The 25,265-nt window shown below is 43.5% G+C and overlaps 1 protein-coding gene across 2 annotated transcripts in view; it reads left to right on the forward strand.

Annotated features, from left to right (window-relative positions):
- Nucleotides 1-25,265, forward strand: part of MSL1 (MSL complex subunit 1) — a 114,458-nt gene that overhangs the window by 23,615 nt on the left and 65,578 nt on the right. For both annotated transcript variants that reach the window (XR_015296078.1, XM_086924370.1), the window contains exons 4-6: nt 8,726-8,790; nt 10,328-10,395; nt 18,519-18,643. Coding sequence is in view for 1 of the 2 variants with exons in the window: in XM_086924370.1 (XP_086780496.1) it covers nt 8,726-8,790; nt 10,328-10,395; nt 18,519-18,643 (258 nt within the window). In the remaining variant the exon portion in view is untranslated. The remainder of the gene's footprint in view (nt 1-8,725; nt 8,791-10,327; nt 10,396-18,518; nt 18,644-25,265) is intronic.

The following is a 25,265-nucleotide window of genomic DNA, read 5'->3' on the forward strand; positions in this document are numbered from 1 at the left end:
TAACAATTCTTTAGATTTTTCGAGCCCTGTTCTGTGTATTTTATTGCCATTCCTCATCAATAACCTTCACCATTTAAATAAATTACACCTCCGTTAATGTCCCTATGTAATGCTGGCTGTGATGCTCTGTCCAATGTGTTGTTTTTTTTATTATGCTTCTTGCCTCCTCCCCCTTTTGTCAAAAGGACGTTGACGACATAGGGGTTCAAATATTCGTGCCTTCAACGGCCTGATCTAATGCTCTTGACTCATAAACTGTCTCATATTGTGTGATCTAAGGTAAGTATTGTATTTCACAGTCCTCTTTTTCTTCATTATCACATACAAGAGCACTTTCAGTTATGAGTTCAGCATTTGTGTTGGAAAAAAAAAAACTCTGGTTTGATTTAATAGACTAAACTTTTGCTCCATGTATAATAAAAACCTAGCCCGAATATAGGGGACACATGATGCTGGATTTTGCTCTTAGTTAACTAATATCATTTTCTTCAGGGCGGGACAGGACTGTTTGTTAGTTCACATTAAAACTCTCTTAATGCTAATAAATCTATTACTAAAGGTGGATGTGGTAGCGCACTGCAAAGGTAGAGGATTTTGTAAGGTGGACTGTCTGAGAATTGTGCACAATTCTCAGGCAGTCCACCTTACAAAATCCTTTATCTTTGCAGTCCGATAAAGAAAAGTGAACCACAATTGCCAGGATAAAATCAACAGCAATTCGTTAGAACACATAAGCTGCCATTTGACCTCTGTCTTTGAACATACAACAAATGTGACAAAATAGTAAAAACTTTACTGCTCACTCACTTTCTGAATGAACACAATACCTCTTCTTTGTCAGATCGAGTTCTCGCCCCAGTAGCCCCTAAAAATAGCACACCCTGAAAAAATCTGACTCGCCATACCAAGTGGGTAAGTAGATGTATTGAAGCCCAACAGATTTGCTGGTGTAGTGATCTCACTCATTGCATTCTGCCATCAATCTAGGTGAGCAACCTAAAAATCTGGCTTTGTGAAATTGAACATATTCCCCAGACTGTGACATCCAGGCTAAACGTACATTGTAATTCCTTAAATGTATTTCTCTGTCCCAAACGGTTAGTGGAAATGTCTGAGGATGCTTTAGGAATGTTCATGAGCGTATTCATACCTATGCAGGCCAAAGCATTATTTACCAGAACAATTCTAGTTTCGTCGTGTCATGCTCACGGTACCTGTCAAACTGTATGAAACGAATTCACAAGACTATGGCTCACCTAACAGTGAATGACGTGCTTTTAAGAGTGTAATAGATTCGGGTGCTGTCCTGTTTGAAACTAACCTCTCCCTGGCAGTGAGGGGTTAGTGAAATATGACCTTCAGAAGGCTGCTTAGCTTCTGCTCTTTTACCAGCTACATTGATGTGCGAAGAGTATGTTCTGTTTTGTTGTTGTACATGTTCAGTAGTTTGTTTCCCGTGAATAAACCACACTAGCAAAGCTTGAACCAATTATGCATTATGTAAAATTAGCGAAATTCTCTACTATCTGGTTCATGGACTATTGCAGTGACCTGCAAATGGCAAAGACCCAATGGTATCTGCCTCACCCCGGAAATAAAAGGTATCGAGCCAATTGAAAAGAATCTTAGCTGGGAAGTTGTACTTTCTGTCTGCAAAGCGAATATATGCCATTCATGTTGAATTGAACCTGTATATGGAGGAAATACAAGCTGGGTGATTAGGTACCAAATAAAGTTGGTGTTCACTCTTGTCGGTAGTGTTACCTCTTTATATTGGTGCTCGGAGGGGGTGGCCAATCCCCCAAGTGTGATCCCTGGAGACCTGCCTTAGAAACAACTCAAAGCCTGAGCACGCATATGCCAGTAAACATCAGTGATATACAGTATAGATGCGCATAACAGTATTAGTATTCTTGTGCTTTTATTTTCTTCTTTACTCGTCCAGCCATCACACGTTTTGTCGGTCGGGTGATGTACACCCACCACTTCCTCAGAGCTGGAAAAACCATTGAATGACAAACACTTGTATTGTTTAGATAAAATGATACATCATAGAAGGACAGTATTGTGAAGACCCACATTTCCATGTCTATCTGTCACCCAAAGTCTGTTGCAATTCATGAGTTAGTATACAGCAGGAAACTCCAAATGTAAAGATTACCTGAAAATATGGGACGTGGTGTACATACCGTTGAAAGTGCAGAAATGTGCACAAAGTGAAATGTATATCGGGCAGTGAGAAAAGGGTGCACTTAACGATAACCTCTCACTGTGAGACTGCGTGACCTAGTCAATAATAAGAAGGCCCTAGAGCAAAGCACCTACCTCCACGCCGGTTGTACTTCCGCCTGGGCCTCCATGAGAGGGTGTGTTGCTTTGAATGGGGAGATTTTGTCAGGGATATGAACACTGCAACTATTGCTGTTGAATAGTCTACCAATAGAGATATAACATTTAATAGCTAATGTATATTGAAATAGAACTTGACTGGAATTATGTCAAGCGTTATCTGCAGACTTACACACTCCATCCCATGTGGACAGCATATGTGTGGTATGGATATTTCTCAACCTAAGTTATCTACCAGCACTTTCAGTGATATTTGCCGTATACATGTGAGACATTGCTTTTGGAGTTACAATTGCCGTTTTAAAGCCTTCCCCTCCATTCCATGTTTTCTGTAGATCATACATTTTGTACATCACTCCCCATGCACCTGGTTAGAAATTAACTACTACTTCCTTCTGGCCAGGAAGGAAGTAAAACCGGCGTGGAGGTAGGTGCTTTGCACTTGGGCCTACTTATCATTGACTGGGCTGGCATTCTCTACAACCGTTTTTATAGGTTGTATATCACTATTACTCACCGATTTCGCTTCACAGGTTACAAAGGGACTCATTGCCTCAAGACAGGTAGGCTTATCTTTACGCCTACCATCTTAGTTAAGACTACTGTGTGAATCACGCAGTCTCACAGTGAGAGATTGCATTAGGCATGAGATGTAGCAACATGAATTGAAACTGACTTTGGTTGACATAGACATGGCAATTTGGGTCACCACAATACTGTACATCTATGATGTATCCTTTTATCTACACAATGCATGTGTCTGTCATTCAGTTGTTTTTCCAACCCTGAGGAATTGGTGGGTGTACATCACCCGACCGACGAAACACATGTTGGCTGGATCTGTAAAGAAGAAAATTAAAGCACAAGAATGCTAATACTGTTATGCGCATCTATACTGTATATCACTGATGTTTCCTGGCATATGCGTGCTCGGGCTTTGAGTTGAACCTGTATATAATGAAGGAATTCTGATCTTTCTTAAAGAATGTAGGCCCAAATGTCATTAAAAGACCCATTGAATTTCGCACTGCATCATATTGTTTGTGGAAAATTGGAAGAGACTCAATATATTTGATCTTACTACTATGGGAGATAACTTTCTTGGAGTGTGAAAGTCAGTGGGCCTGCTTGCACCCTATTTTTAGAGTGTAGATAAAACTAATTTTTTTCAGTCACAATAAGACTATACGTGCTGAAGATTGGCTCTGGTTCAAACAGGTTTTGGATTGATGGTTTTTTATACCAGTTTACTATTTGCGACAAACAAGATGATTTTGTTGACTAGTGTCGGGAAACAACCTTTACAACGCAACTTTTACAACGTACTACCATTACAACAAAACTTTTACAACGCAACATCCGTTCAACGCATGTATTTACAACGCAACCATTACAATGCATGACACTACAACGCACACCACTACAACGCATGTCATTACAACGCATGCCATTACAACGCATAGCAGTACAACATATAGTACCCTTACACTATCCAACACTTACCCTACTGTTGCACCCCCTGGAGTTAAAATAGTAATTTTAACCCCTACACTATCCAACACTTACCCTACTGTTGCACCCCCTGGAGTTAAAATAGTAATTTTTACCCCTACACTGTCCAATACTTACCTTACATGCAATGTAATGTTATGCGTTGTAATGGTATGCGTTGTAAATGTAGTATGCGTTGTAGTGGAATGCGTTGTAAAGGTAGTTTCAAAGAATTTGTTGTAATGGCATGCGTTGTAATGGATGTTGCGGTGTAAAAAATGCGTTGCAAAGGTAGGCGTTGTAAAAGTATGCGTTGTAACGACATACATCCCTAGTGTCATGGCTACTTCTTATGGACGATATTGGTCCTCTACAGCATACGCACTGCTTGGGCTAATTGTAAGATTTTTTTTATTTTTTTATTTCTCCTACAGGAGATTCACACAAAAAAAAACGCATTTAAACCTGTGGGGATTATAACTCCTTATGCTCCTACCAACCCCACCTCACGCTTGCAGACAGTTTCCCCAACGTCAAGAAAATCTTAGCACCTAGTGGTGTGTGTCCTATCCCAGCTGCAGAGCTGTGCTTGGAATGTGTTCCTGTTCTTTCACAGTAGGGTACCACACTCCAGTTTAGCCTCTGTTCCACAAGCGTACAAAATTCCTTTTTAAATTTTACCACTGGTTTAGGAATTGTGTCTCCATTTTTTTAGGTTATAGCTGAAGATTGCCCCCTCACCAGTACGATACCAACAAGACAGTCATGGTGGTAGTGACCACTCACTTAGTGGAAGAAAGTCTAGTATTCTTTCTTAGATGATGAGCTAATTTGGTTGTGTCAGTTGGTGATATGGGGGACCACTCAGTTCACACCAGATCTGTCAGTCAAATAAGCAAAGTGTTTCCTTGTTCAAGGAGTACCCAGCAGAGTCTCGTAGCATAGTGGAGAAGGACATTTCTCCACCAGAAAGGATTGTCCTGCTTCTAGAAGATGTTTTTTACGTGTAAGTTTTCAGTCGAGTCCGTTTCAGTTTCAGTTTCAGTTTATAACTTTATTCGAATGTTTAAAAAACATCATAAAAGTGTACAATTTAAAACAATACATACACATGGTACTCAGAATACAGAAACAGAAATAACATTGTCACATGTTGTGGGGATTGCTGCACATAAAATTACAGGAAAACCATGCTAAGTCTAGCTCTGATAGATTTCAGAATAAAAGTGGCAGTATAAAAACATATATCTGGGCTTGAAAGTGAAAAGAGAAGCCTCAAAGCACTATCAGTAGTATACATGTTATATTTAAGGAACATAGGCTTGAGGAAACAGATGCGTTGTGCTTTATACAGAGGACAGAGTAATAAAAAGTGCATTGTGCTTTGTTTGGAAGAGCCATCACATGGACATGGGGTAACTGGATGGGATTTCATAATCGGGAAAGCAACCAAGTTATGCACTATACCTAGTCTTAGCCTTGAAAGAACAAACTGGTGGGACTGTCTGTGGATAACATTGAGGTACATAGGAATACCCCGGCTATCGTCATTCAGGGACAGGTGGAAAATATGTGTGGAATATTCTCTAGTAGCATAACTTCGCACATCCGATTTCGCCCTAAGATAAACATTTTTTAGTTCCTGTTTGTCTAGAGTGTTCAGACTGGTAGGGTCATTTCCTAGGTCCATGTCAAACAGGTCTTTAACAGTCGAAACTACATATTTTAACCATGGAATACTTAAAACTTTATCCAAGAGTAAACAGTCTTTGATGATATCTTTGGTGAATGCTGTTTCCGGCTTGGTAAAAATGGATTTCCATACCAACAGTGGCCTTAATCCAGTGAGGTCGGACAGGTAATCCAGATCTAGTTCCGAATGGGTTAGAACAGTAGATGCCGAGGTGGGGAGACAGAGCAGCCGTTTAATGAACTTGTTTTCTTCAATTTGCAGGGCCTTGGCATTGCAATGTCCCCATACCCCCGAGCCATACAATGCTATCGAAGTACATCTGTGCTTGTATATAGTCAGCATATCAACAATACGGCGGCTTCCTACTTTGGAGGCAAAGCGGAAGACGCCTAAGGATGCTTTCCCCATTCTAGCTTTGACATTTGTTTCCTCAGGGGCCCATGATCCTCTGTCGTTGAATGTGACTCCCAGATAGCAAAAATTTGTGACAGTTGCGATATGGTTTTCCTTAAAAGAGAAAGGTTTAAAAAGTTTCAGCTTTTTCCCACACACCATGACAAACGTTTTAGAGTTATTAATTTTGAGTTTCTCTTCAATATAAAATCATAGAACCCATCCATCAATTTTTGTAGGCCTATAGGGGTCTTAGAGAGAAGAACTGTATCGTCGGCATACAGTAATACCGGTACAGGGGTGCCTCCTACTTGGGGGGCATCAGCATGGATTTGCTTTAGTTCTTGTTCCACCGAGTTAATGAAGAGTGAAAAAAGCAACGGGGCTAATACACAGCCCTGTCGAATGCCAGATCTTACTCTGATCTTCCGTGTGCACTCACCCTCAGGACCATAACGAATTTGGGCGGATAGGTTAGAATAAAGTGTGGCTAAGAAATAGATGATATCGGGGGGGCTCCCATACCCTGCAGGGTTGTCCATAACAAGGCATGGTCGACCAGATCAAATGCGCTTGAAAGATCTGCAAAGCACAAAAATAGTGATCCCGGCTTGGCCTTGGTATACTTCCCTATTAAAAGGTTCAAGTTAATACATTGTTCGATCGTACCAAGGCCCTTTCTAAAGCCATATTGGGATGGGGCAAGAATGTTATTATCTAAGGCCCAATCTTCCAGGCGTGCTAACAGGACCCTACTCAAGATTTTTAGTGAGGAATCCAAAAGGGAGATAGGGCGGTTGCACCCCCTGTTGCACCCCCTGGAGTTAAAATAGTAATTTTTACCCCTACACTGTCCAATACTTACCTTACATGCAATGTAATGTTATGCGTTGTAATGGTATGCGTTGTAAATGTAGTATGCGTTGTAGTGGAATGCGTTGTAAAGGTAGTTTCAAAGAATTTGTTGTAATGGCATGCGTTGTAATGGATGTTGCGGTGTAAAAAATGCGTTGCAAAGGTAGGCGTTGTAAAAGTATGCGTTGTAACGACATACATCCCTAGTGTCATGGCTACTTCTTATGGACGATATTGGTCCTCTACAGCATACGCACTGCTTGGGCTAATTGTAAGATTTTTTTTATTTTTTTATTTCGCCTACAGGAGATTCACACAAAAAAAAACGCATTTAAACCTGTGGGGATTATAACTCCTTATGCTCCTACCAACCCCACCTCACGCTTGCAGACAGTTTCCCCAACGTCAAGAAAATCTTAGCACCTAGTGGTGTGTGTCCTATCCCAGCTGCAGAGCTGTGCTTGGAATGTGTTCCTGTTCTTTCACAGTAGGGTACCACACTCCAGTTTAGCCTCTGTTCCACAAGCGTACAAAATTCCTTTTTAAATTTTACCACTGGTTTAGGAATTGTGTCTCCAGTTTTTTAGGTTATAGCTGAAGATTGCCCCCTCACCAGTACGATACCAACAAGACAGTCATGGTGGTAGTGACCACTCACTTAGTGGAAGAAAGTCTAGTATTCTTTCTTAGATGATGAGCTAATTTGGTTGTGTCAGTTGGTGATATGGGGGACCACTCAGTTCACACCAGATCTGTCAGTCAAATAAGCAAAGTGTTTCCTTGTTCAAGGAGTACCCAGCAGAGTCTCGTAGCATAGTGGAGAAGGACATTTCTCCACCAGAAAGGATTGTCCTGCTTCTAGAAGATGTTTTTTACGTGTAAGTTTTCAGTCGAGTCAGAAAGAGGGATTTGTGACGGCGATAGGGCCTTTTTAAGGTACAAAATCCATTTTGCGTGTCAGAAAATTCTTTCAGGCTGTTAAAAGCACTTTTGCGTTCTTTCTCAATCTTAAATGGGGAGCATGAAAGGGGAGTCAGTCAATCATTTGTAAAGCGCACTACATACCCGCGAGGGTCTCAAGGTGCCGGGGGCGCTACTGATCAAACAGCCAGGTCTTGAGTATTCTGAAGGTCAGCAGGTCTTGTCTGTCGTAGGCTCAGTGGGAGGGTGTTCCATGTCTTGGCGGCGAGGTGGGAGACCCCTTCCTATTTGAAATTTGGAAAGGAGGGTATCAATAGTTTGCGGCTGCAATTGTGGTCGCAAACCATTGAGTTTCTGACCTCCAAATTGATTTCAAAGAGGACATCTTTCCTAGTATTGAAGATTTCATTTCAATTCACAAACCAGTCAGTTTGCAAATTGCACATTTGTGGTTTACGAATGGGAATGATACATCGATGCCCTTCAGTGATGCAAGCACTGTACTTTGCTAAGCTTTGTTTTCATCTTGACTACTTTTGAGATAGGTGGTCCCTTGAGAACATTACTTAGGTGATTCTCCTTTGGAAATTGACGTCAGTGAGGACTGTTTGTACGTGAGGGAATAAACTGGCATGCTGGACTTTAACATTTGGTGAATTGTTGATGCTGTGGTTTGGTATTATTCTGAAGAGATACCCAGGAGAAGGTGGGTTTTGGAGAAAATGAGTTGCAGATGAAGGTGGCTCGTTGAGACTGCAGAGAAAATGGACTGGTTTCTTTCTTTGCTGATAGATTGGTTTTGGGAAACTGCCCTTTGGATGGATTCTTATTGAATAAACATTGGTGCTAGTTTCTTGGGAAACCTGCTGAGCAAAAGAACTACAGGCCAGGTCCAGTTTACTTAACTTAGTTTTCACGCATCTGGGTTGTAGTTTGTTCACGTTGTTCTCTCTTTCTAGTTCCTTGTCGATGAGGAGTTGTGCCTGTCGTGTTTATAACCTGTACATCTTTTGTTTTCTGCAGTTCCTTCTTGGAGGGAACATCCGGTGGAACCCCTGATAGACGTATGCCCTTCAGAGATACCAGAGGTATGTAAACCTGAGAGGAACTGTTAATTTTGAGCCTTAGAAGAAGATACCCAACCCATCTTGCCCTTCCTCTTCCAGTGCTTTCCAGCTACTAGCATGTGACCCCTTTACCACTAACCAACCCCCTGTAACTTTCTTCCCGAGCACTACAACATTACTATCATGGTTCCTCAGAGGAAACTTCACTCTCTTCCCATTTATTCGCATCCACCCGCCAACTAATGTTTATTCTGTTCTTTTGATTAGAGTTGAAAATGGATATCACAGTAACTACAATACATATTGTATGAGCTTCTCATATCCTTACTGAAGTATCCCAATTTCTGTTAAGTTCTTCTCATACCTGCTTTAGCTTTATGTTGTTCTTGCTTATTTAAATGCAGACTTGAAATGTGGTTTTTTTTTTAAACGCACGCATGATCATTTTGCTAGCTTACTTTTTTCCTGTTTAGTGTATTGCAAGACGATCTTGTGTTTTAAAACGTCATAAAACATTGTTGAGAAGTGACAAGAGAGGAGAGACAGAGAATGTGCGATTGTAGATAAATGAGGGTGTAAAACCTTTCAGAATTATCTTATCTTACACAGATGTTTGCAAACCGAAAGAAGTTCAAAATGTTACGCTTTAGAAGAGAGGCAGGCGATTGGGGTTATTTAGTAAGCAAGTGTATCATCATGATGTGTTTCCAGTGTTCTTAAAAATGTTTTTTTACTTCTCATTTATTTTCACTACAGCTTTACTAGAATACTGTTTAACTTATTTTTAATATTTGCTCATTAATGGCCACCAGGCCGTTCATTTAGAGTTCATGCTTGCGATTTGGGAAAAACCATGCAATGAGTGGTGTGCTAGTTGTTAACACTTTCTGTGGGCATGTGATACTATTTGAAAAAGAGTATATTCAGTGGCATAGCTTCAAGGGGTTTTGGGGGGTATTATGCTCCCTCCCCCACCTCCACCCCATATAATTGTATTCTCTGAATAGTTGTGTACAGGTGCTTTCAGTCGAAAATGGCGAGGTGTCTTGTCAGATTTCACCTGGGATTGTTGCATGCAACACTGACAAAAACATACATTCTCTGTCATCTCTGTTTTGAAAGTCCGCAAAATGTTGGTTATTTTACAAAATATTGTGTTTCTCTCACTTAGTATTCCTACCAATCTGCATTACACTAACTTTCCACTGCTCCATAAGTCCCTCACACCTTACGTACGGCAAGTATGTTTTTTGAAATAATATCGGAAAATCGGCACTCGGCTGACACCCTCCTCTTCTCTACTCCCCTCAGCCCCACCCCTCCCCCCCATGTTCCTGACCAAGTTACACCAAGAAGTTAGGCTTACTCGTGGGTAAGCATTTGTGGCAACTGGCAGTTATAAATAGAAAAACTGCTCCCCATTAAAACTTGAGGACTCCCTCGTATGTTTGGTTTAGCCTTGGTCCAAAAGTAATACAGCAGGAATAAAAATAAGCCTTTTTTCAGCAAGTTTAAAACTTTTTTTTAACAATCCATACTCATTTTCCTATGTTTTCAGAATTTAGATGACAGTGTGTTTTTCAAACGTCATGCAAAGCTGGAACTGGATGAAAAGAGGCGCAAAAGGTGAGTTGTAACTTTGTATTGCAAATAGTTATAGAGTTTACTGACCAATTAGAAGGCTGTATGATCTGACAGTGCCATTAACCCTTTCCTCCTTTCATGACCAGTCCCAGTAGGCTTCTGTGATAATCTCTGATGCGATAGGTGGGTTTTTAATATGGATGAAGCAATTCATAATCCAGACTAGGGGTCTTCAAACTGGGTGGTTGTGCCTCCTAGGGGGGCCTCGAGTTACCCCATAGCGATGCCTGGCTTTGGCAAAAGAACCCTTATGCTGATAGTAGTGCTTTGTTTTAAGCAGAAACGTAAGCCGCTCTGTAACGGGCCCTCACGAACATCTTTTGTAATTTATATCCTAGCTGGGAGTATGTGTCAAAAAGGAAGAGATTTCAAATTTTCTTCAAAAACCCCCCCACCACACATGGTGGATACTTTTACATGTTAGTGAGGCCTTCCTGACCAGAATAGTATGTTTGGCAATCACGTTTGTGATTGTATTTTAAAACCAGTAACAGAACGTAACTGCAAAGTTTAAATAAGTCTAAACACATTTAAACATTGCCAATTTAATAGAAATAATTTTGAAAATCCGGATGATTCCTGCCCCCAACCCACCACTTGGTGGAAGGAGGGGGGTGCGGGCATTCAAGTTTGAAGACGGCTGTTCTAGACCCCTGCCATCCCGTTCCTTGAAACATTTATTTTTATGATTATTTCTGACTAATTTACTGTCTTTGGGGAACATGTTCTTTCACCATTTTGTTGATCTTTATAAGTGCTATCAAAATTACAATGTGCTGTCTGTATGGGTGAAGGCGTTTCAAAAATGTATTAGCTCAGTTTGTGGGGCTTGTTGTAGTAACAGAAAATGAAAAACTTGCCTAGATGAATCTCTTTATTTATGAGCGTGCAGACCAAAGTTAAAATTTGGTCAGAAGTCTTTTTGTGGTATGGTGTAGGCTGCAAGACATAAACCAAATACAGGTAGTACCGATGTTTCATTGAACATGTACTAACCTTGAATTTACCTAAGGAAAATAATTCAAGTTCACTATTCATGTCAGTCTGCATGTTATGTTTTCCTAGTGAATGACAGGTTGTTTCTGTTATGTTCTGTGCTGTGCTGCTGTCCCATTGGGCCGTTTTCGTTCCAGAATCTGTGTCCTATTTCCCTAGATAGTGGCACACTATTTCTTTTTAGGGCCTCAAGTGAAAAATAATGTTCCACTGGTGAGTGCCACGCTCATGTCACACTGTAGTGAGCACCAAAGCTTCTCCTGATGTAATTACCACTATTATACAAAAAGCGCCTACCACGGTTTCTCTTGCGAGTCCTACGGTATTTCTGGCTCATTTAAAGTCATAATGTTTACCTGCCAACTACCAGAGTCCTTCTGCCCCCTTTCTCTACTGAGCATTTATTTCAGTAGCTTATTCCAATGCTTGTAGCAGCATCGTTTTACTATCCTCTGAGAAAGCATAGGGATCGTAGATGCTCGAAATGCAGTAAATGTGGTTTCCATATGGGGAAGCAAAGTGTACTAGTTGCGAGCCATTATTTTGTTGTATTCTGCCTTTATTATTTTATCCTACATCTTTTGCCTTTATTTCCACCTGCTGTTAAGCCAAACAACACTGTAGCTATCACTCTGTTTATTATGGGTTAGGTGTCTGGAGATGAACTAAATACACCAAGAAAATTTCCTATATTGGGTTTTAAGGTTTCAGACCTGTGTGTGGCACCATCTCCATAGCAATGAAATACAAACAGTACCCGGCTGTTTCTAGTCCCGGTGGACGTTTGGTGTTGGTGACACCCGTGCGTAGTGATAAAACGCCTGGGTGTCCAATTTGTTGGATATAATGGCCTCACACACCCTTGCAGATGTCATGCTTCATCATCGGCAATGCTCCTCGTTGGGTCGGCGGTGCAATACCCAACGGGCAACACCTCAAAGAGGAGCTCTTTGGCAGAGATCTTTTTCGAACTGCCGTATTGGTGAAGTGCGGGGGAGGGGCCAGTACTGTGTAGACGTTTATTGGAGGTTAAAATTGGGGTGAAGGGTACCGGGATCAGGTTTATTCTAGCGGTCCCTTACTCCAAGTTAAAAAGGAGATAGAGTAAACTCGACGGGAAATAATGCTCCCTAGTGCGAGTCTAGACTAGTGAATAGGAAAAAAAGGTCGACATGTTTCTCGCTAGGGGTCACTTGAGCAGCGATTCTTCAGGGTCACCTCCCTATTCGCTAGTTTTGCAGGTTCTGTTTCTCCGTGTCTCCGAAGGCAGACCTACCCCTCTCTACCGGGTCACCTCCCGGACCCGGTAGAGAGGGGTAGGTCTACCTTCGGAGACACGGAGAAACAGAACCTGCAAAACTAGCGGGTGTTTCCTGGAACTTACCTGCCGGTACTGATGTTGTAGCTTACACCCACATTTATAGGCAATTACAGCACAACACAACTTTGAACCTTTACACACACTGTAAGCTTCGATTTAGCTATGTAAAGGCTCCTTGTAGACAGTTTGATATAGCACAGGCTAGCCTTTTTATACGGTCCTGAAGAATCGCTGCTCAAGTGACCCCTAGCGAGAAACATGTCGACCTTTTTTCCTATTCACTAGTCTAGACTCGCACTAGGGAGCATTATTTCCCGTCGAGTTTACTCTATCTCCTTTTTAACTTGGAGTAAGGGACCGCTAGAATAAACCTGATCCTGGTACCCTTTACCCCAATTTTAACCTCCAATAAACGGCTACACAGTACTGGCCCCTCACCGCACTTCACCAATACGGCAGTTGGAAAAAGATCTCCGCCAAAGAGCCACTCTTTGAGGTGTTGCCCGTTTGGTATTGCACCGCCGACCCAACGAGGAGCATTGCCGATGATGAAGCATGACACCTGCAAGGGTGTGTGAGGCCATTATATCCAACAAATTGGATACCCAAGCATTTTATCACTAAGCACGGGTGTCACCAACACCAAACGTCCATCGGGACTAGGAACAGCCGGGTACTTTTTGTATTTCATTGCAACTGGGGCTTACACCTAGCTGGACCTTCCACTCTCCCTGAGTGTGGTAAACCCGCCCCACACTGTCTCCCTTCTTTGATGACACCATCTCCATAGCCACATTTGTCGTACAATACTCTTTGTGTCACTGAAGCCATCACAGTGTTCATTTTTTTTACTCAAGTGGTTCAGAGAGAAAAAGATTATTGCTTGTATTCCTTGAAGAAATGCACAACAGACGACAGTGTCTCTTTACATAGAGAACAGTTAGCACTAGCTGCCATATATTTTCGGAAGGAGTGCCAAGATCATTTTCCATCGGATGTTTTTATGGAAAAAAAACCCCAACAGGCATGGTTTCAGAAATTGCCTCTCCTTTTAGAGGAGTGCCGAGCATCAACTGCTTGCTACATGTGTCATAGGAAATGCTTAAGAGATGAGCTCCAGAGTTTTCCTGGTGTTTCCTAGTGGAGATGGCCTACCTTTTTCAGCAGGATCATGGCAAATATAAAATGGTCACTTATTTATATCAAGTAATTTAGCAGTGTAAATTGTGTTCTGTTTTTACAAGAAATGCCAAATATAGGGAGGACTTCAAATGTCTCAGGATTCCACTAGTAGCATTAAAAGGAGGTAAATGTCCAGCATCCATTTCCGCTTGGACAATCCAGATACAGATTGCCTCAGATGTCTGATAATTTCACTAGTAGCCTTGATGCATGAGGAAATCACTATTCAAGACTACCTTGTGTTTTCAGAGAGACTCACCACTACAGATTGTCCAGCATATTCAGAGAAGGAGCACCCTGTGTTGACTGCCTTGAATTTATTTTATTTTTGAAGTTTTATATAGCGCAAACGTGATCCTAGAGGGTATCAGAGCGCTTAAAAAACGAGTTGCGGAACACATATGTAGACAATTGTGGGAGAAAAGCAACAATCTATAGAAATAACAACAGGTACATAATTACATAATGTAGGCAGGTATTGAGACCATACAATTGCCAAGTAACAAAGTAAGGAGCGGTACATGCTAGGAGACAAAAAGATAAAAGCTTCTAACTCCGCAACATTCTCATCGGTAATGCTTTCACTTCCTTTTTGAAGGAAAATGTTGAAGGAATCAATTTAATTTCCACAGGTAGGGAGTTGCAGATTCTCTGGGCATTACATGAAAATGTACGATTGTACGTTTTCATATTTTTACATTTCTTCAGTTTGAGCTGCAGAGTGCTCTAGCTCCTTGAGGAACGGGCACTTCCCGACAGTTCAAGCTTATTTGCCAGGTAAAGAGGGGGTTTGAAATGCAGGTTTATGTGTCATACATGCAAGTTTTAATTGAATCCTTGCCTCAAACGGAAGCCAGTTAAGAGATTTCAGGTTCAGAGAAATGGGGTTGGTTTTCTTGGAGCCAGTGGTGAGCCTAGCCGCTGCATTCAGAGATGCCCTGAGGGGGGCTAATCTGTATCTTGGTAGGCCGCAGAGGGTAGCACTACCGTATTCCAACTGTGAGATGACTAACGCTTGCATAGTAAATTTGAAGTCATCCTGGCGGAGAAAGGGTTTTAGTTTTCTTGGGATGCTCAGTTGGAAATTCGCTCCTTTAGGAGATGCGCTGATGTGATCCTGTATGTTTTAAGTTCTTATCCCGCACTATTGCCAGCGACTTCGTAGAGTCTGTGATGTGCAGTTGAGAGCGGAGAGGTTTTTCAAATATTTCTCCGAGGATGGGGGGTTTGCTTGGTCGGTGAGATAAGGAGGAATTCCGTTTTGAGGGCGTTCAGTTTGATGTGGTTGGAGGTTAACCAATTTTGGGTTTAGTGCAGGGTTCCATTGAGTGGTGTGATGTCGTCAGGGGAAGAAATTTTCATGTACAATTGGGGGTCATCCGCATACATGTGATATTGGATGTTAGATGCTTTGAGGATTTAAGTACGGTTCAATGAATAGGTTGGAAAGCGTGGGGGAAAGAGGGTCTTTGGGGTACCCCCAGAGTGCAGGGACTGGAATTGGATAAAGTTTGATTGGATTTGACTCTGAGTTCTGTTATTGAGAAAAGAGGAAAACCATTTTAGTACAGCGCTTGAGAGCCACATCCTACGTTCCAGAAGGCCAATAGATTGTCATGTTTGACTGTGTCAAAAGCAGATGAGAGGTCGAGTAGGATTAGTAGGCAAGATTCGTTCTGGTCAAGCATTGTGAGAGCGTCGTGACTACGTGAGTGATGGCTGTTTCTGTGCTGTCCCCGTGACAGAAGCCCGATTGGAATTGATCAAGAAGTTGGAATTCTTCAATGTGGTTAAACACATTTCTCAAGGAGTTTTGCCAGAGTAGGGATATTTGTGATTGGTCGAAAATGATTCAGATTTTCTGGGTCAGCCGTAGGTTTTTTGAGAATAGGCAGAACCAGTCCGACTAAAGGCAGTCCTGGATCTCGCCTTGAAGAAGAGAAGCATTGATAATCTTGGTCCAGAGTGGGACTAGTGACCTTATCATTTCTTTAAAAAAAATGGGGGGGGGGAATTTGAGGGTTTCAGGGTCGAAAGAATGTTGATGATGGATGTGTTGTTGAAGGTTTCAAATTGACTCCAAGGGGCATTGTTTTTAGGGGAGAGACGGAGCACAATAAGAGGATGTGATGGTAAGGAGGAGTCCAGAGAGAGAGAGATCGATCAGGGCAGACCTTATTTCAGATTCAATCTTGCTTGTCTTTTCAAGGAAGAAGTTGGCAAAGTCCTTGCAGTTTGGTTGATGGCAGAAGATGAGAGGTGATTGGATTGGATAGGAGTGTTATTGGATTGTAGCTTAGTCAGCTCAAACTGCCTTTTGGGGTGATTTTTGGCTTTGTCCAGTTGGGTTCTAAAGAAGGGCACTTTTGCCGATCTGATGTGTTTGTTGAACATACTCCTCAGTCTTAAAATCTTAAGGAGATCAATAGATGGAGAGGACTGCCAAGAGCTTTCTGCTAGTCTCAGGTTTCGTCTGTCTGAGTTTAAGCTATCATTGAACCATGGTTTGGAGTCTTTGCTGGACTTTCTTTTTAGTTGTAGGGAGCAATTGCATTCAGGGCTGTCAACATGGAGTTGTTCAGTGAGTTCGTGTACGTTGGACATGCACGCCGGAAGAGGTAGGGACAGATTGCAACGAGATATGAGCTCATTTACATTTGCATTTTACAACGTTCTTTTCAAATGTTTTGTTTCGATGGTTGGAATCTTTTGGTGTTCAAACTTTCTAGTTTTCGGAAGGTGATATAGTGTTGATTTGACGAGTCACAAGGGTCAATAGATTCCATTTGAGTTTGGATTGGAGATGATTAGATCGAGGGTTGAGCCTAAGTGGTGCGTTGGGCTGTCACAGAATTGAGTCAGGTTGAGGTCATCTAGGAAGTTTTTGAGGCTGTTCAATGCCTGATCAATCGGGTCATTCCAGTGAAGATTAAAGTCACCAAGAAAGATCTGGGGGCAATGGAGACCCAAGTTGGATGAGATGGTTTCCATAGTTTGTTCGATTAGAGGGAGGTTGTCTCCAAGAGGATTGTAAAAGATGTGTGCAGGTTGCACAAGGGTCTGTTTGTTGGTGATGTCTATGCACAGATATTTACAGGATGAGAGAGTTGCAGAGGAGGACTGCTTTGCTGAGAGACTGTTACGGTAAATACAGGTTCCGTCTCCTCCAGTTCTCTTAACTCGATCAAGTCTGATAATGTTGTGGCTAGGAGGGACTAAAATGTCATGGATAGAACCTGAGGAGTCATTAATCCAAGTTTCAGTGAGCACTATGAAGTCGAGTTCCTGATCTAGGATGAGATCAGGGAGGTCCGTGGCATGTTTCACAGCTGAGGTACAGTTATGCAACATGCATTTCAGGTGTGATATGTAGTCTGTGAGAGTAGGCTGTGTAATAGGAACTTGCATATGGTTAACAATGTTTAAGGCATTAGAGTTGTGTCTGGGAGCTCTATGCGGGTTCTGTGGAATGGTTTGGATAGTCTCTGATATAACTTGCTTGTAGCTCCAAGAGGGTTTAGTGGGGAAGTTTGCATGGTTCCAGGAGAGACTGGGTTGACAGATTGAGAGGAGTTGTAGGCTTGGCGGAGGGAGAGAATGTCCTGTTCAGATAGGTGGTTCTTGGAACTGGTGAGTCTGGAGGGGGCGTTTGGGTGAGAAGTGGTACTCCAGTTCTGGACCAGCGCTTTCTGGCAGGGGTCACTCGATAGCGTAGAGCAAGAAGTTGATAGTTTAGGATATTGGTTGGTCACTTGCAGGATCTCTTGCGAGGTCTAGTTCTCCTGTGAACTATCATAGAAGCGTTATACCGACTTATGATACAGTGTGCCTTTGGATTTTTCTTTTTTGAAAGGATTGGCAGTGGTATACATTATGTTGTGAAATGGTAGTACTTGTAATTTGATTATTTAAATTAATTCACAGCGTTTATGATCCAAGGGTTTCAGAGTTTGGCAAAATGAAAAAAGCGGGTCACAAACATATTGAAATTTGTTGCATTAGAGAAATTCGACTTCTAGTGAGAGACCTTTGAAACATTGTCCTTCAAACACCCTACTTTTTGATGATATTACCTCTGCATACGAAGTTTTTGGGAGTTGACAAAGTTCACAGCTTCACGAATTGGCAATTTTACACTTTAAAAAAAATTTAGTTTATTGAAATTGTTCGTTTTGCACAACTTCACCATGGTAACGTACATTTTGCACGTTTCTAGTCGCCAGCCGCATGTACTTTCTGAGTGTGGCGTATACACTTAAGGGAGAGTTTTTTTTTAAATCCGAGTATTTTAGTGCTTCTTTAGAGGTCTTATTGACTGAGTCGATGTGTAATTTCGAAAGCAATGATGATTGCTTATTACTTAAAGTAAAATGCGAAACCTCTGTTATTAAATTGTGCAGTATTAACAGTACAAGATCTGAATAAAGTCTTACGGTGCTGCATACTGCTGTAAAATTTTGATTTTATAAGTGTGTAGGAAAATACCCTACTCCTAAAAGTAGAATAGGTGTCAGGAATTCAGGCTGGAACTGTAGGGTGGACTATGCTATGAATCCGTTTAGATTTTACCTTGCTTCTTACGATATGGATGCTGTGAATTTTACAGATGGGATATTCAGAGGATTCGGGAACAGAGGATCCTGCAGAGACTACAGCTTCGAATGTACAAGAAGAAAGGGATTCAAGAATCTGAGCCGGAGCTTACCTCATTTTTCCCTGAGCCGGATGATGGTAAGTTTCTTTAACAGCGGAGTTCAGCACCTTTTTCTGTGCTCAAATGGGCTTGTGTTCTAATTAATAGTTTGGTAGAACATAGTATGCGAGTTATTTGTGTCTTTAAAATGCTGCACAACTCCCCCAATCCAGTCCCAACATGCTTAAAGATAAACAAGACCTTTCTTTTATTTATGGAAATGGCAGACAGTGGATGCAAATACTAGAGGAAAAACTCTCCGGTATGTGAATCTGATGATGGTAAGAGACAGTAAAACTCTCTCATGGCTGTTGCGGACGGCGCACCAGTAAAATGCAGTACACTCCTTGAAGTTGGCCTCCAGAGGTGTTTTAGAGGGAATTGATCTATTAGAAGAGTTTAAGACTTACACTTAAAAACCCATCTGCCTACCAAAAAACAGTAAAAATATCCGACATAGAGGAAAACCTGGACGGGGTAGCTTTGGCAACACTAGAGCCAACCTGCAACAGCCAATTGCTGTGAAGGAAACCATGAATGGTATAGAGGGGATACTGGGAAGAAACCCCTCTGGCTCTAATGGGCACCCCACAGAATCTTCTCTTTGTAGCCTCACACCTGACTGCTTTATACAAGGAAGCTCTAGAAATTTTAAAACTTCATCCTAAAGCCTGAGAAGCCTGGAAAGGATGAAAAACAATGTAAATCCTATACATCATTATCTTTAATAAACTTGGGCAATAAGATCCTTGCTCAAGTCATTGTTAACTGGCTGAAGTTGTGGATAAAGTATCTGGTCTTCCTGGAGCAGTTGGTTTTTATCCTGCACAAACAAACCTCAAACAGTCTAAGGACCATATTCATACTCCCGAACTGCATTTGACTTGATATTAATGCAGTCACTCTGTTTCTAGATTCAAAGAGAGCTTTTGACTTGCTTGGAGTGGCCCTTTTAATTTGAGTTGTGCACTAGCCCTAACATCGTAGGATTAATTAAGCTGCTCAATTAGGAGCTAGTGGCTCAAGTGCATGTCAATGGGTACGCTTCCCGTTCATTACTAATCTATGCACGTTCACGACAGGCAGTGGCGTAGCTTAACCTACTGCCACTGGGGGCAGACCATAAGTTTGCCGCTCGGTGCTGGTAAGGGAGAGGGGGGGGATGGCAGACACCGGATGACTTGTTTGGAGGGGGGAGGGGTGTTAGTCGGCAGACACGACTTGCTCACCTCCGCGCCTCCCGCCCTAGTAGCTACGCCACTGACTACTGTACTCTTAGGTTGTTGGAAACTGGGTTATTGGTAGGGGCAAATGTAGGTCTGCCACTGGCAATAAGGCCACTAACACATGATAGGACTCAGCATAGGTCTTAGAAAAGTATTCCTTTGCTCAACCCTTGGTAATGTGGCTGCGAGCAGACAGGCTTAACTTCAAAGACAGGTATGTAAAGCATTTAAAAACACCATTTCAGTAAATAATTAAGACACCACACAAAATAAAAATCCAACACCAATTTATAAAAAATAGGTAATATTTTTATATTTTAAATGACACCAAAACGAAAATAATCCACTGTAGGGAACCAGAGATATGAATTTTTAAAGATAGTCACTTTCTAATGCTTAGAAACCAACAGTGCCCCTTTAAGGCATTTCGTTTTCTCTGTCAGGGACACACCTTTATAAATTGTTCTGAAGAATTCTCACCACTGTAGTGGGCCGCCTTCTTCAGCAAGCGGGGTCCAGTTAGAACACCTTCCTGGCGTTCTGCTTGCAGGTCCCAAAGTATCCAACACACAATCCAAGGTTCTGGAATCTCCAAGAGGGTCCTTGAAAGTGTGAAACTTCAATTCCGCAATCCACTTGAACAAAACCTTTACAAATCCACTGGGACTCCAGGCTTTAAATTCTTTGTGGGGCTGTTCAGGTGAGCTCTGTTAACCTGTAGCTTGCAGGGAGTTCCTTGCACACAGCAACATCTTCAGCAGGGTACTTCTTGCTTCATTCAGTTTCAAGCAGCAGATCTGGAGGGCTCTGCCCCTCTCAGATACTTATTCGAAATTCTCTGGGTCAAGCACCAGGTCACTGCTGACCAATGAGAGCAGGGCAACTCTTCCTAGTTATGACCACATCCGGTGGAGTGTGGCATTAGTTTTCTCAGAGTGCATCATCCTTCCAAGTCCATAATGGCTGATTTTCCAGCAAGGAGGTAAGAGCTGGCTAAACACACCCCCTGGGATATCTCATTTCCATGGACCATCCCAGTAACATCTGCAAATACCTTTCTTAAGCCTAGTCCTGACTCTGGGTCACTACTGTCAAAGTGGACTAAAACCCAGGCCTCCCCTCTTGCCTTTGAAGAGGGTAGTTTACAACGCCACCTCCTGGCCTGGCATTCTTATAGAACAGATCACTGCCCTCCCAGCAGCCTGGCTAATCCACTTAACTCTGACCAATCGGGGTAGACCACTGAAAGGCTGAATCTGGACGTACAAACAAAGTCTCATAACTTATTGTATGCACACTTTTGGAGAAATTCAACAATATAATATTGTTGGATTTAATACGACCATTCTGGGAAGTCTTTGAATGGTCCAGCTTGTCCTCTCCTATCAATATTTATTAATCAATCACTTACTACTATGTTAACCTATGGGCCATGGGGTTTGCAATGGGGAAAATGACTTGCGTCACTTTTGTAGCACCCAGGCTTATAAAACCATATTTTATAAGTATTTCCCTAATTTCTACCGGACCCCCACCCCCTGTGCAATTAGGGGAGACTTCAGGGGTTCTGAATCTGCAGACATATTGCAGATCACCCTTACCCAATTCTTCCAGCATCAAAGTCGAATTTGAGCACCTCTTTAAGACAATGTGGGGAGTGAAATGTAAAATTTCACTTTACCCAGGATTCTAAAAACTCATTTTATAAGGGTGCTCCTTAAAGATAACTGACCCCCCACCCCTGGGATACCTAGGGGTGACCCTGGGGGTCCCTAATATGCAAAAACATGGTAGGTTTTTAATTTGTTAGGGCCCCTACCCCCAAAGTCGAGTTTGGGCACAATTTAAGGTTTAAAAAACTGTCCTGGCCACCGGTGCAGCTTTTAAACTGACCTCAGGCTTCAGCACTGCACACATGCCGGTGCAGAGAATCTGCTGGCCTCTAAAAACTGCCATGCCCCAGGATACTGGAGACTTCTAGGTAGTTCCAATCCCCTGCCCTATTACATACTAGGGGCTTAGGTGGTAGGTCATGCCAACTACAGGGGTACCCCACCATACTAAATTGTACCCTAGTGTAGGTTGGGTGTCTTAACTGTGTTCTAATGTGTTCCTTTTGGCATGGCACTGGCCCTTGGCATGGTTAAACAGAGCCCATGGTCAGTCCGAGTCAGTTACCACCAGTTCCAGTCAGCAAAAAGTTGGGGGGTGCCCAGGGCACAGGATGACTTTGCAACATAGCGCTTCCCCCTCCCCCACACAAAAGGTGATGGGTTACTACTAACCTACACCTTGGTAGTCCTCAGCGGCTAAGTGGAAAAATCTGGAAAGTCCATCTGCATTGGCATGGGCAACCCCAGGTCTGTGTTCCACGGTAAAGTCCATTCCCTGTAGGGAAATGGACCACCTTAACAGCTTGGGATTCTCCCCTCTCATCTGCATGAGCCACCTGAGAGGTCTGTGGTCAGTTTGAACACGAAAGTGAGTCCCAAACAAATATGGTCTCAACTTTTTCAGTGACCACACCACAGCAAAAGCCTCTCTCTCAATGGCACTCCACCTCTGCTCTCTGGGAAGAAGCCTCCTGCTAATAAAGGCAACTGGCTGGTCAAGGCTCCCTTCATTCAGCTGAGACAAAACTGCACCAATCCCTTGCTCTGAAGCATCAGTCTGAACTACAAATTCTTTTGTGTAGTCAGGGGCCAGTAACACTGGTGCTGAACACATAGCAGCTTTCAAAGTGTCAAAGCCGTCTGACACTCAGGGGTCCAAATCCCCTTTTTGGGCCTCTTTTTAGAAGTCAGTTATGTTAGGGGCCCCACAATGGTCCCATAATTTTGAACAAACCTTCTATAGTACCCTGTCAGTCCAAGGAATGCCCTGACATGAGTCTGGGTAACAGGAGCTGTCCAATCCAAAATAGTTTGTATTTTAGCTTGGAGAGGCTGTACATGGCCCCCACCTACCAGGTGGCCCAGGTACACCACAGAACTCTGCCCTATTTGGCACTTGCTTGCCTTAATAGTCAGGCCTGCCTGCTGGATGGCCTGAAGCACTTCCCTTAGGTGGTTTAAGTGATTCCCCCCAGGTAGAACTGTATACAGCTATATAATCCAGGTAAGCTGCACTGAACTGTTCCAACCCAGACAAGACCCTGTTCACCAACCTTTAGACGGTGGCAGGTGCATTCTTTAATCCAAAGGGCATTACCTTGAACTGATAATGTCCCTCTGGTGAGGAGAATGCTGACCTCTCCTTTGCTCCATCAGTGAGGGCAATCTGCCAGTAACCTGAAGTCAAATCAAAAGTACTCAGGTACTTAGCAGCCCCTAACCTATCAAGGAGATCCTCAGCTCTAGGTATAGGGTGAGCGTCCGTCTTTGTGACTGTATTCAAACCTCTGTAGTCCACACAGAACCTTAACTCCTTGGGTCCCCCCTGAGGATTAGGTTTAGGTACCAGTACCACTGGACTGGCCCATGCACTCATGGACTCTCAGACAATTCAATTACCCCCAGCTCCAGCATCTTAGCAACCTCAGCTTTAATGCTGGCTCTGACATGGTCAGATGATTCGTACTTTTTATTTTTGACAGGTCGGCTGTCACCGGTGTCAATGTGGTGCACACACCACTCAGTGATGCTTGGGGTCAGAGAGAACAGGCCAGCAAACTGCTCCAGCACCTGCTTACAGTCTCTGTGCTGCAGGTCTGTCAACTTGGGAGAGAGCACAACTCCCTCCACTGGCTCATCTTGCACATTGGTGGAGAGGAGGTCGGCACAGTCTGTTTCCTCCTCCACACCCTCATCAGTGGCCAGTAACATGGTCATGTCTGCCCTTTCTGATAGATACATCTGCCGTGTGGATTCCTCACCTTGTGAATATCCCCCTTGCGTCAGCAACATTCGGAAATTCTTTTTTCGTAGCCTCGCGCCGACGTGGATAGGACGTCACAGAGACACGGCTCCGCTCGCGACTCCGCTGACGTCACCGACGCCTATAACAGGCCCACACCGGCGTGATGACATCAGTTCCCTTTTTTCCGCGTCGTCGACGCTAACGGTTATCGGGAATCTCTGTAGCCTACTGGTACATTGTTGCCATTGTGGTGGTCATTTCTGCTTCTCTGTATCCTGTTTCTTCGATAATGTCATCTAAGAAGACCGGCTTCAAGCCCTGCAGGGAGTGCGGTAAAATGATGTCCATTACCGACCCCCATGAAGACTGCATCTGGTGCTTAAGTTCCGACCATGATGTGGAGGATTGTTCTTCATGTCGGAAGATGAATCCGAAGGCCCTGAGGGAGAGAGAAGCCAAACTTCTGGTTGCGAAGGTGAAAGCTGGAAAGGAGAAGTCGTCGAGGTCTCGTTCTCGAAGGGCGAGGTCGAAGTCCAGGGCGAGGTCGAGATCTGCTTCTCGAGAGAGGTCATCTTCGAAGTCGGCGGATCATGTTTCGAAGTCGAAGAAAAGGCACAAGAAGAGGAGACATGAGTCCCGGCGTCGGTCCGGTAAGGAGTCGGGCTCGGGGTCGAGGTCACTGAAGAAGGTACGTTCGAAGGTGGTTACCCTCGAAGTCTCCGAGCATGAAGGTGAGGCCTCGCCTTCTGAGTCGCGTGGGCGATCTCAGTCTCCGGCTCCGGTACCCTCTCCGGCTCCGAATCCGTCTCCGGCGCCGTCCCCGGCCCGTGAAGAGGAAGAGGCCCGGGACGATGTGGATTCCGCGCCTGTCGAAGAGCCGAATCCGATCCCTCTTCAGGACCGGCCTGATGGTTTTCAGCTGCCCTTTCCTGCTCCAGGCCAGGACCCTTCTGCGTTTCTTAACGCAATGTATGGTGTCTTCTCAAGGGCATGGTACCCCTCTGGTGCGCCTTCGGGTCCCACGGGTCCATTGGCATTCAGCCTGGGAGTTCCTCACTCCTATCCTCCGGCTCCGTTTATGCCCTACATGCCGGCTCCGACGCCGCATTGGCATTTCCCGGCTCCGCCGAAGTCGTCGATGCCGATTCCGGCGTCGCCTGCTCCTGATCATCCTCGAGGGCATTCTTCTGTGCCGTCGGTTTCGGTACCGGCGCCGGCCCCGAATTCGTCGAAGCCGCTGGTGGATCCGGCTGCGAGGCGTGTTAAGGAGAGATCCAGAAGAGAAGCACAACGCCTTCTGGAGGAGCAGAGTTATATGGGCTCTCAGTCTGACGTTGAAAAAGGTGAGCTAGAGGAGAGCTGTTTTGAGGAATTGGCGGATTCTGGGACCCTTGATTTCTCTCCAGAGTGGGAGTTGCCCTCAGGCTCAGGTGCTCCATCTAAGGATATCCAGCCTTACCATCTGGTTATGAGAAAAGCTGCTGAGCTCCTTCAATTGACTCTGCCTACAGTGGAGTTCAAGTCTAACCTCCTCACAGAAGTCTTGCATTCTCCAAATTCGGTGGTTGAGCCTTTA

Source organism: Lissotriton vulgaris, chromosome 5 (assembly GCF_964263255.1).
Source record: "Lissotriton vulgaris chromosome 5, aLisVul1.2, whole genome shotgun sequence".
NCBI lineage: Eukaryota > Metazoa > Chordata > Amphibia > Caudata > Salamandridae > Lissotriton > Lissotriton vulgaris.